Below are 12,840 nucleotides of genomic sequence, written 5' to 3'. Positions count from 1 at the left end.
TGATATGTCAAGCACTCGGGATATAAACAAACAACAACAACAACAAAAACAAACAATTAAATCAGCCAGGTATTCACATGCCATAGCATGATTCTGAGCTGTCTAAAAAGTGGTTTGGTGATGTAGTTCTGGGCAAGATAGGTCAAAGCTTATCTATCAGAGCCCAAGATCCCATATGAGTTCAGGTTCAGGTGGGAAGAGGCAAAGTGCCAGAATGGGTACCATGTTGTTTTGAACTGATATAACTCAGAAAAGTCAGTGGCAAAAAAAGAAAAATCTCATATTTACCAGAATATTTATAGCATCACTTTTTTGTAGAAGAATCAAAGTAGATATCCATTAGATGGGGAATGGCTAAACAAGTTGTGATATGTTTAAAGAAATTTTACTTTCTTGTGACTATAGCAATGGTGATGGAAAGGATGTTGGAAAGTGAATGTTGTAAAATGTAATATTCAGTCTGGCCCCCTCAGGGAAAATACATTTTACCTCCTTGCTGCTTTATAAAGGTAGAGGACTAGTTGCATGTAATATATTATGTTATCCAACAAGTACATGTTAATTTTGTTGAATTTTTTTCTTTTTATGTTTTGATATAAGAGTTTGCCTTGGGAGAGAGAAAAGAAAGGAAGTATAAGTGGTATCAAAATATATGTTAAAACTTTATTTTACAGAAGAAGTTAATAAATCATTAGTTTTTGTATGATTTTTGGTTTTGGTTATTTAATCAATATTATAGTGTGACATGCAACAAAACATGTACTTGTAGATAAAATAACCTAAGAAGTGGATCAGGATGTTTATCCATGCTCACTCCTTTATGTTTTCCCTACCAGTGAAAGTAAGACAGAGGTATACTTTCTTGACTCTTTTTCAGGATAAACTCTGTTCATTATAATTACTTTATGTTCAGTTTGTGAAAATTTTTTGTTCTTTCAATTGTCATTATTATAATCATTTTATGTATTTTTCCTAGTTCTGCTTAATTTACTCTGTAAATTAAGATCATTTAAATGTTCCCATGTTTCTCTATTCATTATAGTCATTTTTTATCTCATAGTAATAGTCCAGAATTTTTTCTACCTCTTCTATAATTGGTAAACTTCAGTTTTGTTTCCAATTCATTGTTACTACCAAAAAATGCTGATTTAATTTTTTTTTTATATGTGAGACCTTTGTATCTACCATTGACCACTTTAGGTCACTTATTTATCAGTGGGGTTTCTGGTTCAAAGTATGTGGATTTTTTGCAGTTTTAAGAATATCATTCCAAATTGTTTTCAAAAGTGATTGAACCAACTCAGCTTTCTAATAATATGCTTAATATTCTGCAGCCCCTGAAATGTTCGCCATTTTTCTTAATTCTCCTACTCCTTGTTTGTAATTTTTTTTTTCCAAATTGTGTTCATAGAACCAACTTAAAGTTTATAGTTGTAGTCTTTTTCGTCACAAAGGTTGGGTTCTTGAATTCCCTCTCTCCTGTTATCTCCACTTAGCATCAGAATCCAAAAACATCCTTCTCATTCCTTTCCATTCTTTTAGCCTCAAGTATAAACTCAGTGCTACATGGAACAATACATTTAGACACAGTCAGAATCAAGTTATATCTCAGAAGATCTTGGCAATATTAAACACCACCATATCTCAAGGAAAAAGTTTATATTAGACCACTTCTACATAATTTTATAAAATATATTGTTCCATCAAAAGTTTGCAGTTGTCTAAACATTTCATTGTCTAAGGCAGAAATCTTTTATGTGATATTTTACTGGAGAAGAAGTAACTAGGGAATTCTTTGTGCTTTCTTTTCAAGTGAATGCCAGTTTAAAAGTGTGTATGTTATTTCCTCTTTGAGCCAATTTTGATGAGGGTAAGGTTCACTCACCCACCCTTTCTTCTTCCTCTTACCCTTCACTATAAAAGCTTTTTTTTTTTTTGCCTCTTTTTTTATGGCAGATAATTTACACTATTCGTCTTCTCCCTCTCTCTTTCTCCCAGTACATTCTTCTCTCAGTGCATAATTTCATTTAGATATTATCCATTCATATTCAACTCATATCTGTGCCCTCTGTCTATTATACTCTTTCTTACTACCATAATAATGAGAAAGTTCTAATGAGTTACAAATATCATCATCCTGTGTAGAAATGTAAATAGATAGTTTTTTAAGTCCTTATGATATCACTTTCCTAATTGCCTCCTTATGCTGCTCCAGAATTCTATATTTGAAAATCAGATTTTCCGTTCAGCTCTAGTCTTTTCATCATGATTGCTTGAAAATTCTCTGTTTCAATGAATATTCACCTTTTCCTCTGAAGGATTATACACAATTTTGCTGGGTAGGTGATTCTTGGTTGTAATCCTAGTTATATTGATCTCTGGAATATCAGGTCTTTTAATGTAGAAGCTACTAAATCTTGTGTTATTCTGACTGTGGCTTTACTATAGTTGAATTGTTTCTTTCTAGATGCTTGCAGTATTTTCTCCTTGACCTGGAAGTTCCAGAATTTGACTAAATATTCCTAGGAGTTTTTATCTTAGGCTCTTTTTTAGGAAGGGATCAGTGGATTCTTTCCATTTCTATTTTACCCTCTGATTCTACAATATCAGCACAGCTTTCCTTGATAATTTCTTGAAAGATTTTTGTCTAAGCTCTTTTTGATCATGACTTTCAAGTAGATCATCAATTTTTAAATTATCCCTTCTAAATCTATTTCCAGGTCAGTTTTTTTTTTCCAATGAGATATTTCACATTTTTTTCCTATTTTTTAATTTTTTTTATTGTTTCTTGATTTCTCATAAAGTCATTACCTTCCATCTGCTTAATTCTAATTTTTAGGGAATTATTTTCCTCAGTGAGATTTTGTACCTTCTTTCCTATTTGCCAATTTTGCTTTTTAAGGTATTCTTCTCCTCATTAGCCTTTTTATTTCCTTTGTACCACTCTTTCTTTCACTTAAGTTTTCCTCTATCTCTCTTACTTGACTTTCAAAATCCATGGCCTGAGCCCCGTTCTTATTTTTTCTTGAAGGCTTTGGTAAAAGGAGCTTTGACTTTGTAATCTTCTGAGTGTGTTTTGATCTTCCTTGTCACCATAGTAATTTTAAAATCAGAAACTTTCTGTAGTGTGCTCATTTTTTTAGCATGTTACTCAACTTCTAACTGTTTATTAAAGGAGGACTCTGTTTCTAGGGTAGAGGGTGCACTGTTCCAAGCTTTAGGGATTTTGTGCTGCTGTTTTCAGAGATCTAACCACAAGCACTCTTTTCTGCCCTGGAACTGTTAGAGATGTTCCTATCCTACTGTATCTGTAAGATTTAGTGTGCTAAAACAACTGTCCTGCTTTGCTGGCACTGGGGTCAAGGCCAGGGCCAAGGCTGAGCTAGCCCATGTTGGGATGTGTGTGGACTTCCACTCTGTTGCCACAAACCTTTTCTTTTGACCTTCCAAGTCGCTTCTCTTGGGTATCTCTAGGCTAAGTGGTCTGGAAACACCAATATTGTTGCTGATTCAGGGATCTCTAGACCTGTTCCTCCTTTGTTGGCATAGGGCCAGAGCAGGGTTGCATTGACACAGCCTGCACCAGATCTGCAGGCTGGACTCTCACTTTTTTGTCATATACATTTTCTGCTGACCTTCTAAATTATCTTCAGCTGGAACATGTTATACTTCATCTTTGGATGTTTAGAGTCATTATTTAAAGGAATTTGGAGCAGTTTCAGGGAGAGGTTGGGCAGGTTCCTGTCTTTACTATGCCATCTTGCCTCCAACTTTACACATTGTTTTATACTCTAGAATAATCTAGCTTGTTGAAATTCACTTTAATTGAAGTTTTCATCTCTTAACTGTTTAAAAAAGTTCATAAAATTTCTTTTTAGTGTATCCCTTAATAAAGTATTAGATTATACCGAAATCTTTCCCTTTCTAAAAAAATGAAATTGGAAGGGTGTGGAAAGAGAGACAAAATTTGGAATTAAAAATGAAAAAAAATGATATTTCATTTGTAAATATTAGATTCTTTGGACACTCAACATATTAAAAGGCTGGGAATATTTCTTCTATGTATCCCTAAGAGTTTTCATAAATTTTCATGGGGTTGTTTTGTGAGCAAAATTCAGAATTAGCTGTGATTAATTCCTTATAATTTGTTTCATGTAAAACTTAAAAATTATATGTAGAATGTAAGAAAAATAAATTTTCATCAAATTTTGATTTTATATTAAAAAGATTTTTTAAGTAAATTTCTTTGCTAGTGTCAGGAACCATTATGAGAAATGCTAACAGTATACATATTGGAAGACAGTGAACTTCACATGACAAGCAATATGCGAGCATAAATTATCAATATTATTTCTATGCCCTTTGAAAGAACATCATTTGTTGCTCTATTGCTCACTGCTGAATAGATACTTGTTGACATGACTTGATCTATATGATTTACAGAATTTCTTTGGACCTGAATTTGTAAAGATGACAGTTGAACCATTTATATCTTTGGATCTGCCCCGATCTATCCTTGTAAGTAATAACAAATACAATTTGCATTAATCCAAGAAAAAACTTCAAAAGCCATATGACTATATAGTTCTGATATTGTTTTCTTTAAACAATGTTATGTTCTTCCAACTGCAGACCAAGAAAGGGAAGAATGAGGATACTCGGAGAAAAATAAACATCATGCTTCTGAGTGGACAGCGATTGGAGCTGACCTGTGATATCAAAACCCTCTGTAGAGATGTATTTGATATGGTTGTGGCTCATATTGGTTTGGTGGAACATCACTTGTTTGCCTTAGCCAGCCTTAAAGGTACAAAAAAGTTTTGCAAGTTTTCAGGAGAGTGCAGAAAATATCTACATTTTCACATTGTCCACATTGGGAAATTTTGACAATGTTGGTTGTTTATAACTACTGCCATGCCTTATCCATATTCCAATAGAAATAAGTTAAATATATGAGGACAATTTTACTTAAAAGGGTTTTAATAAGCATTATCTAAGAGAAAACTTCTGGGCTATAAAAAGGATGATCCTATTCAACCCAAAACACCATATTCTAAGTTACAAATGATCTTTTACTTACTGAATCTCATGGCTTTTTCTCAATCCCCATCTTTCTTGATCTTTCTGTAGCTGTGTCATTCTCGATCACACTTTTTTTTAATATTCTCTCCTCTCTAGATTTTTGAGAAACTCCTCTCTCTTGGCTTTTCTGCCTGTTTGACTGCTCTTTATTAATCTCCTTTGATGGATCTTTATCTAGGTCGTGCCCATTAATCCTGGCTATCTCACAGGATTCTGTCCTAGGTTCTCTTTTTCCTCTATACTACTTTAATTGGTGATCTCATCAGTTCCCATGGATGTAATTATCATCTCTATGATCGTGATTCTCAAATCTACTTAAACCATAGCTTATCGGCTAACTCCGTCTCCACCTCCCTATTAGATATCTCCAAATAGATATCCTAAAGACATCTTAAAGTCATCATGTCCAAATTTGAAATCAGAAAAATGAATCATCCTGACTCTGGGCTTGACACTGTATTTCAACACCTAGGTGACCAATAAACTCCAGTGGCTTCTTCTTACCTCCAGGATAAAATACAGAATCCTCTGTTTATTATTCAGAGTCCTTCATAAACTAACTCCTCCTCACTGACCTTTCCAGCCTTCATATTGCTTACACTCTTTCATTTACTCTTTGTTCCAGTGAAACTGGCCAGCTTTTCTTCAAACAAGAGCTTTCTCTTGATTTTTGACTATTTTTTTCTGACTTTCCCTCTCTCCTAGGAAACTCTGCTTCCTCATATCTCCACCTCCTGACTATCCTGGCTTCCTTTAAGACCCAGGTGAAATTCTACCTTCTACAATCCTTATTTTTAATTCTTTTCCCATCAAACTAAATTCCTAGACACAGGGACTATCCCTTTCCTTTCTTTTCATCTTTTTGGTTTAATGGAAAATCTGGCACATAGTAGGCACTTAAATGCTTATTGATTGACTGAGATTAAATTCCAAGGACCAAAAGCAAGTTTGTGCCTACAGGTAAGAGAGCAGAAATTAAGATTATGCATATGTTACCTTGCCAGGACCACATCATCGAGTTTACCTAGTCTTGGTAATATAGGCCAGAGAATGTTCGTATATGCTTTAAGTTGACTTCATTGATAAATGGTAGATATCCAGGAAGACCTGTGTCGACATCCTGTTTCTAATACTAGTTTTATGACCAAGGGCCTCTCATTTAAATTTTCTATCACAAAAGAATTCCTGATCTATATTAGGGAAGGGAGTTTCTACATTGGGAGTCCTCTATACCAACAAAATCAAAGGTCTAGACCCCCTCACATGTACCTAGTATTTTAGGGTTCATAAACTACTTTTCCCAAAATTCCTTGAAGGTATAAAGGAAAGTCAGTTGGAAATACATACAAGCAGAACAGCTTCAATAATAATAAACGTTTTTGTAAACTGGAGGGAGAAATGAGTTCTGATGCTACAGGATTATATATGTGTGTTTTATTTTGTACTTATCTTAAATGCTCTTTATTCAGAATAAGTTGGTTATAATTTTAAAAACCAAACTGCCGTGTAGTAAGGAGCTAAAGAAGTACCAAATTATGTTCATTATAATTTTAATGATTTTACTGATATCTAATTCTTTAAATATTAGTGATCTCAATTTAAACAGAATATTATTAGAATTGTCCAAAACTCTCCTGAGCATTTTGGATCAATAGGTGTTTGCTGAATAATTGCTGAATAACAAGATATATTAAGCACCAACATCCTTTCAGATACGGGGCTGGAACTATGGGAGGTATGAAGATGAAAATTAATTTATCCCTTCCCTTCAGAGTCTAGAGCCGATTAGGAGAGCAACAGCTTATTTGCAACCGAGTACATATAAGTTTATTTGGGAAGGGAGGAAGCTGTAATAATTGGGCTGACATGGGAGCTTCAGGAGGAATATGAAGGAATAGAATTGTTTTGAAGCTTGTTAAAATATAAGAAGCCTAAGAGGCTGAGTATTGGAGTTCAAATAAAATTTAGGGGACATGCCTGTAGAAAAACTTCAAGAGAAGAGGTAAAATGCCCAGAAGAATAATTTTCCTAGATCACAGGATAAACAAAGACTTACATGAATTAAGTATGAATAGGTATCCAAATTGTGCAGAGTTTTAAGTACCAAGTCCTGTCTTTGGCACTTGATCTAAGAAGAAATAATAGCCACTGAGGGCAGACCTGTGCCTTAGGTTAATTTATTTAGCAATTTTATTGAGGATGAATTGGGGGAAAAATTGGATTTAGGAAGACCAAATAGGAAGGTATTACACTACAGTGTTGACCTTGAGATTGTGATAGACTGTGGATATGTAAACTAACAAAAAGTGGAACTTGATTAAAAATAGGGAAAAAGGAAGAGAGGACAACTAGATATATTCTTGATATTGTAAACATGAGGGACTAAAAGAATAAGGGACTACTTCTCCCTACACAGAAGTAGTCAAGTTTTAAAGATGAGTGAGCGGGGAAGTTGAGAAGGAGGGAAATCAGTTTTATTTTGGATGTTTTCAATTATAATACTTATATCCATGGGATACTGAATTATTAGTGATAACATGAATAAGAAGTAAATTGCTAAACTAATTTCAGCTGGGAATGAAACCTCACATTAACTTTGTTGTTGAAAATAAAAAATTAAATGTATGGGACTATCTGCCATCTAAGGGAGAGGGTGGAGGGAAGGAGGGGAAAAGTTGAAACAGAAGTTTTTGCAAGGTCAGTGCTGAAAAATTACCCATGCATATGTTTTGTATATAAAAAGCTATAAAAAAAATTTTTTTTAAATTCATAGAAAAAAAAAGAAAAGAAAAAGTTAAAATGGAAAATTTTTAAGGAGTATTATGTCCTAATAAGATATTATCAAGTGTTAATATTTGATCTGGATGTTTTTCTCATCCTCTTTAGATAATGAGTATTTCTTTGTTGATCCTGATCTGAAACTAACTAAAGTGGCCCCAGAAGGATGGAAAGAAGAACCAAAGAAAAAGAACAAAACAACTGTAGATTTTATTTTATTTCTACGAATTAAATTTTTCCTAGATGATGTCAGTCTAATACAGTAAGTACATAGAAGATTTTTGCTCTTTTTTTAGCTTCCTAATTCTTTTAACTTGGTAACTTTCTTTTTTTTTTAATTTTGAGTTCCAAATTTTCTCTCTCTTCTTCCCTTGCCTCTCCCTAAAATGGTAAGCAACTTGTTGTGGGTTATATATGTGCAATCATGTAAAACATATTGTCATATCAATTCTATAACTTTCTAATACTTATTTTCTCAGATAACTCAACTTAGATCAAATTTCCAATATTATCTTTATAAGAATCAATTGTAACGATTTCTTTTTTTGTATAAAATGTTTCACCAAATTGTTGGTTGACAAAATCACCCAAGGATTCTAGAATAAGTAGCTAATATAAATTTCTCTTTTCTCAGACATGCTTTGACCTGTCACCAATATTATCTCCAGCTGCGTAAAGATATCTTGGAGGAGAGGATGCACTGTGATGATGAAACTTCCTTACTATTAGCCTCCTTGGCCCTTCAAGCAGAGTATGGAGATTACCAACCAGAGGTAGGATTTTCTTTCTTTATGTATTAGCAGAGGCCATTTCTGTTTTACCCTTAGTCCTGCCTTGTCTTATTGAATAATTATATTGCTTTCAAGCATTTGTCATTAATTATTGTACACAATAAATAGCAATATTGTATAATGATCAACTATGATAGACTTAGCTCTTCTTAGCAATACAGTAATCTAAGATAATTCCAAAAGACCCATGATGGAAAATATTATCTCTATCTGGACAAAGAACTATGGAAGCTGAATGCATTTCAAAACTTAATATTTTCACTTTTTAAAATTGTTTTTTTTTGCTTTTTTTTTAGTGGTTTTTTTTCTACTCTGTTCTTATTCTTCTTTCACCATATGATTAATGTGGAGATATGTTTGATATGCTTATACATATATAATCTATATTTGCTTACTGTCTTGGAGGGAGAGGTTGGGAAGAAGGGAGAAAAATTTGAAACTCAGAATCTTATAAAAAATGAATGGAGGGGTGGGGGGTAGCGAGGTGGCGCAGTAGATAGAGCCCTGAAGTCAGGAGGACCTGAGTTCAAATTTGGCCTCAGACACTTAACACTTCTTAGCTGTGTGACCCTGGGCAAGTCACTTAACCCCAATTGCCTCAGCAAAAAAAGAAAAAAAATGAATGTTGAAAAAACAAAATACTGTTTCTCAAAAAAAAAAGAATTTTTCAAAGTCTGTGACTTTTTGAAGTTTATGTTGTATTGGTTCAAGTAAGCAGTTCAAGGAAACAGCTTCTAGTGTATTTTGGTAGTTGACATACATGTATTTCTCTCTCTGTCTCTTTTTGTTTCATAGGTTCATGGTGTGTCTTACTTTAGACTGGAACATTACTTGCCTGCTAGAGTGACAGAGCGATTAGATTTATCTTATGTGAAGGAAGAATTACCTAAATTGCACAGTACCTACATAGGGGCGTCTGAAAAAGAAACAGAAATGGAGTTTTTAAAAGTAAGTCAAACTATATTAAGCCCCAGGTTCATGTAAATAGTTAGTTCTATGGGTCTCCATATTCATCTTACCATTGAAAGATTTTACATTAAGTAAACAACAAAAACAGTGTATCAGTGAAGTTTCTGTACTTGTAGTAGGGAAGACTTGTACATGAAATATTTATTAGTTGTGTGACCATGGGCAAGTTATTAAGAAAACTAAAAGATCTGTTCATTGTAAGAGTTTTATCGTTGTCCTCTTCCAGCCCCCCAAAAATAGAAGGGGAGAAAGCATTTCATGTTTTTATTTGAATTAGATCCTCAGGACCCAAAAGTATTCCATCCTTTTCTTCAGTGCCTTTGGAGAGAATCAAGTTTCTCCATCCTTAGTAAATAGTTAAAGAGGTTTTATTTTACCTCTATCAAGATAATAGAGATATAGTAGTGGTTATTTGTTATAATTTATGACCATGATGATATATGTTAAAACTGATAATTGAGAAGCAGATTTCAATTAAATCAAGAAAGATTTCCCAGTATTTCAAGTCTAGTAATTTCTTGTGGGCTTCTCAGGAGAACCAAGGGACTTTAGACTATTCTCCTTTCCTTTGCAAAATACAATCTAGCTACCTTCCTTGATGTCTTTCCAGACTCACCCTACTTGGTTCAATTAACACCCCATCTCAGTCTTTATTCATCTAGCTAGCCCTCTATTACTATGATTACCATTAACACTGATCAAAAGCTGGATACCAAGGGCATTTGAAATAAAGAATCTAGTGGTATTTTAAGCTATTTTATTTGGTTTAAAAACAAACTAGAAGAATCATTGACATTAATAATTAAGATGTATTGGTAAATTGACAAAGATTAATTTTAGTTTTGTTCTGAAGTTAGATTGTCAGTATCAAGGGGTCTATAAGTAAGTAAGAGGAGGGGATGATGTGGAGGCATTTAATACAGATAGCTTTTTCTGGGGTCTTGGTTGCCCTTGCAAAGAGAAATTGTATGAAAGTTTGAGGGAAAGTTTTTTTTTTTAAGATGAGAACGACTTGGACATTTTTGTAGGCAGTACAGGAGAAACTATTTGATAGAGATATTTAAATATTAGAATCAAAGAAATGATTGTAGGGGCAATCTTTTGGAGAAATTAAAAGAGGGTAGTATGAAGGGTTTACATGGGAGGCTTTGCAGAGAAGAAGGTCCATCATCAGTTTTAGATTAAAGGAAAAGAGAATGGAAGCTTTTGAAAAGGTTCTGTGATAATTGGAGAAAAGGAGAAAAACTAAGCTCATGACTAATGTCCTAGTTTTGTTTTGTTTTGTTTTTTCCTAACCTATGATGCCATAGCTGAGAGAGGGTTAGAGACTGGTGGTATTTTAACAAGAATAAAATTCCATAATTTAACAGTTATTGAGCCTAATTAAGTAAAACATTTGTAAAAAAAAAAAAAAAAAGATAAAGATTGTGATGATTCCTGTGAATAGGGGAAGTAATATTGAAGAGGTCAGTCATTAGATTAGATTGAAGGACTGGAAAGTAATAATGTTTGAACCTCTGGTGTAGAGGAAAAGAAGAACTCCAGCACTGGATTCTTTACAAATTGAAAATGAATTACCTGGTGCCAGATAGAATAATAGTTATTAAAGTCTGAATTGGTTGATAAATGTGTATAGAGTCAACCATAAAGCTATTTGTTGGGTAATGAAAACAGAGGTAACCTAAAGTAGCAATGGAGAAAAAGAGGTATTTTTACTCCTCTTCTGGGATTTGTGAGTCAGGAGATAGCAGCAAAGAATGCTGAAAAATGTGATCATGGTGATAGTGTCATCTGGGAGTACTAGGTCTCTTTTAAGTCACACATGAGGAGGAAGTATAACTAAAAGAAAGTTGATTAATTATGGAATTTAAGTCCTGATGGACTTAATAAAAAGAATAGGCAGATCTTAAGTCCAACATGAAAAGGATAGAGTTGAAATCGATGGGGGATGAGATAGGGAGATTGAAAGGTAAATTGTGATTTTATTTAATTAGCTCAATATCTTTACTAGGTTGGAGTCTATTGTGCATGTTGTGGTTTTGTTTTTCCACTTATTTTCTTTTTTATGCCTGTAGAATTAATTGCTTTTTTTTTATAGGTCTGCCAAAGACTGACAGAGTATGGTGTTCATTTTCATCGAGTACACCCAGAAAAGAAGTCTCAAACTGGGATACTCCTTGGCATCTGTTCTAAAGGCGTCCTTGTGTTTGAGGTTCACAATGGAATCAGAACCTTGGTACTTCGCTTCCCATGGAGAGAAACCAGGAAGATTTCTTTTTCTGTATGTCTAGTTAACTTCAAGTTTTGTTTTGTTTTTTGCCATGTTTACTGGAAACTTTTAGTGAGATGTATTAATGTAATTTATAGCATGGAGTACACATAGTCATTGTTAAATTAAGTGCAAATAGATACTTACTTTTGAGGTTGATAGTATGACCTCACAGGATTGTATTCATGCTTACTTTCTGATGCTGTTGGGATATTTTTTATCCTATGAAAATATTTTAAAAGATCAATCATAGAAATTCTTAATTATCAGTTAGACTGTTCAGTTAATTGACACTAACATTTGTAGCCCCAAAACCTTTCTAGTGTCAGTTTAGTGAAAGTGGGATAATTTAAAGACTAAAATCCTGATTTTACAATAGAATAGAAATAAATCTGGGCAAAGATTAGAAATTGAGATTCTTTTTATTGCCAAAAATCGGCCCAGTTATAGTTGAATACAATTTGTGGATAGTAACGAGTCCTATCAGCAAATAGTCTTCCATTTTCTTATGGCCTGAGATTTTCATACTTAAAGTGTAAGAACTTGTTGCAACTAATCATTTTGAGATCCACTGTGAAAGATTCAATTCATTCTATATACAGTGAATAGTTTTTTTAAAGGGGGATTGGGGAAAGGAAGACAATTTCCTCTAAAAATCACAGAATGACCAACCACACCCTTCAAGTGTTAATGATCTAAATCAGTGGTTCTCAAAGTCTGGTCCAGATTATCCTGGGAATCTCTGAAATCCTTTCAGAATCTACAAATTCATAATTAGTTTTTATTTTTAATGTGATCAATATCTATAACTATAAACCACGTAAACAAAAACTCTTTGGACAGATCCTCAATCATTTTTAATAGGATAAAGATATTGAGAACAAAAGTTTGAGGACTACTGATCTAAATGTTCCAACAATCAGTTATAGATGCTAATTCTCACTCAGCAAT

The 12,840-nt window shown here is 33.5% G+C and overlaps 1 protein-coding gene across 1 annotated transcript in view; it reads left to right on the top strand.

Annotated features, from left to right (window-relative positions):
- PTPN13 (protein tyrosine phosphatase non-receptor type 13) overlaps positions 1-12,840 on the top strand; it is a 213,733-nt gene that overhangs the window by 119,811 nt on the left and 81,082 nt on the right. The window contains 6 exon segments of the mRNA XM_051966187.1: positions 4,444-4,518; positions 4,633-4,807; positions 7,969-8,122; positions 8,495-8,633; positions 9,447-9,599; positions 11,719-11,901. Coding sequence (XP_051822147.1) covers positions 4,444-4,518; positions 4,633-4,807; positions 7,969-8,122; positions 8,495-8,633; positions 9,447-9,599; positions 11,719-11,901 — 879 coding nt within the window.

The sequence above is a fragment of the Antechinus flavipes genome, chromosome 6 (assembly GCF_016432865.1).
Source record: "Antechinus flavipes isolate AdamAnt ecotype Samford, QLD, Australia chromosome 6, AdamAnt_v2, whole genome shotgun sequence".
Lineage (NCBI taxonomy): Eukaryota > Metazoa > Chordata > Mammalia > Dasyuromorphia > Dasyuridae > Antechinus > Antechinus flavipes.
The sequence above is the reverse complement of the archived record's forward strand: the minus strand, read 5'-3'. Positions and strand labels throughout refer to the sequence as shown.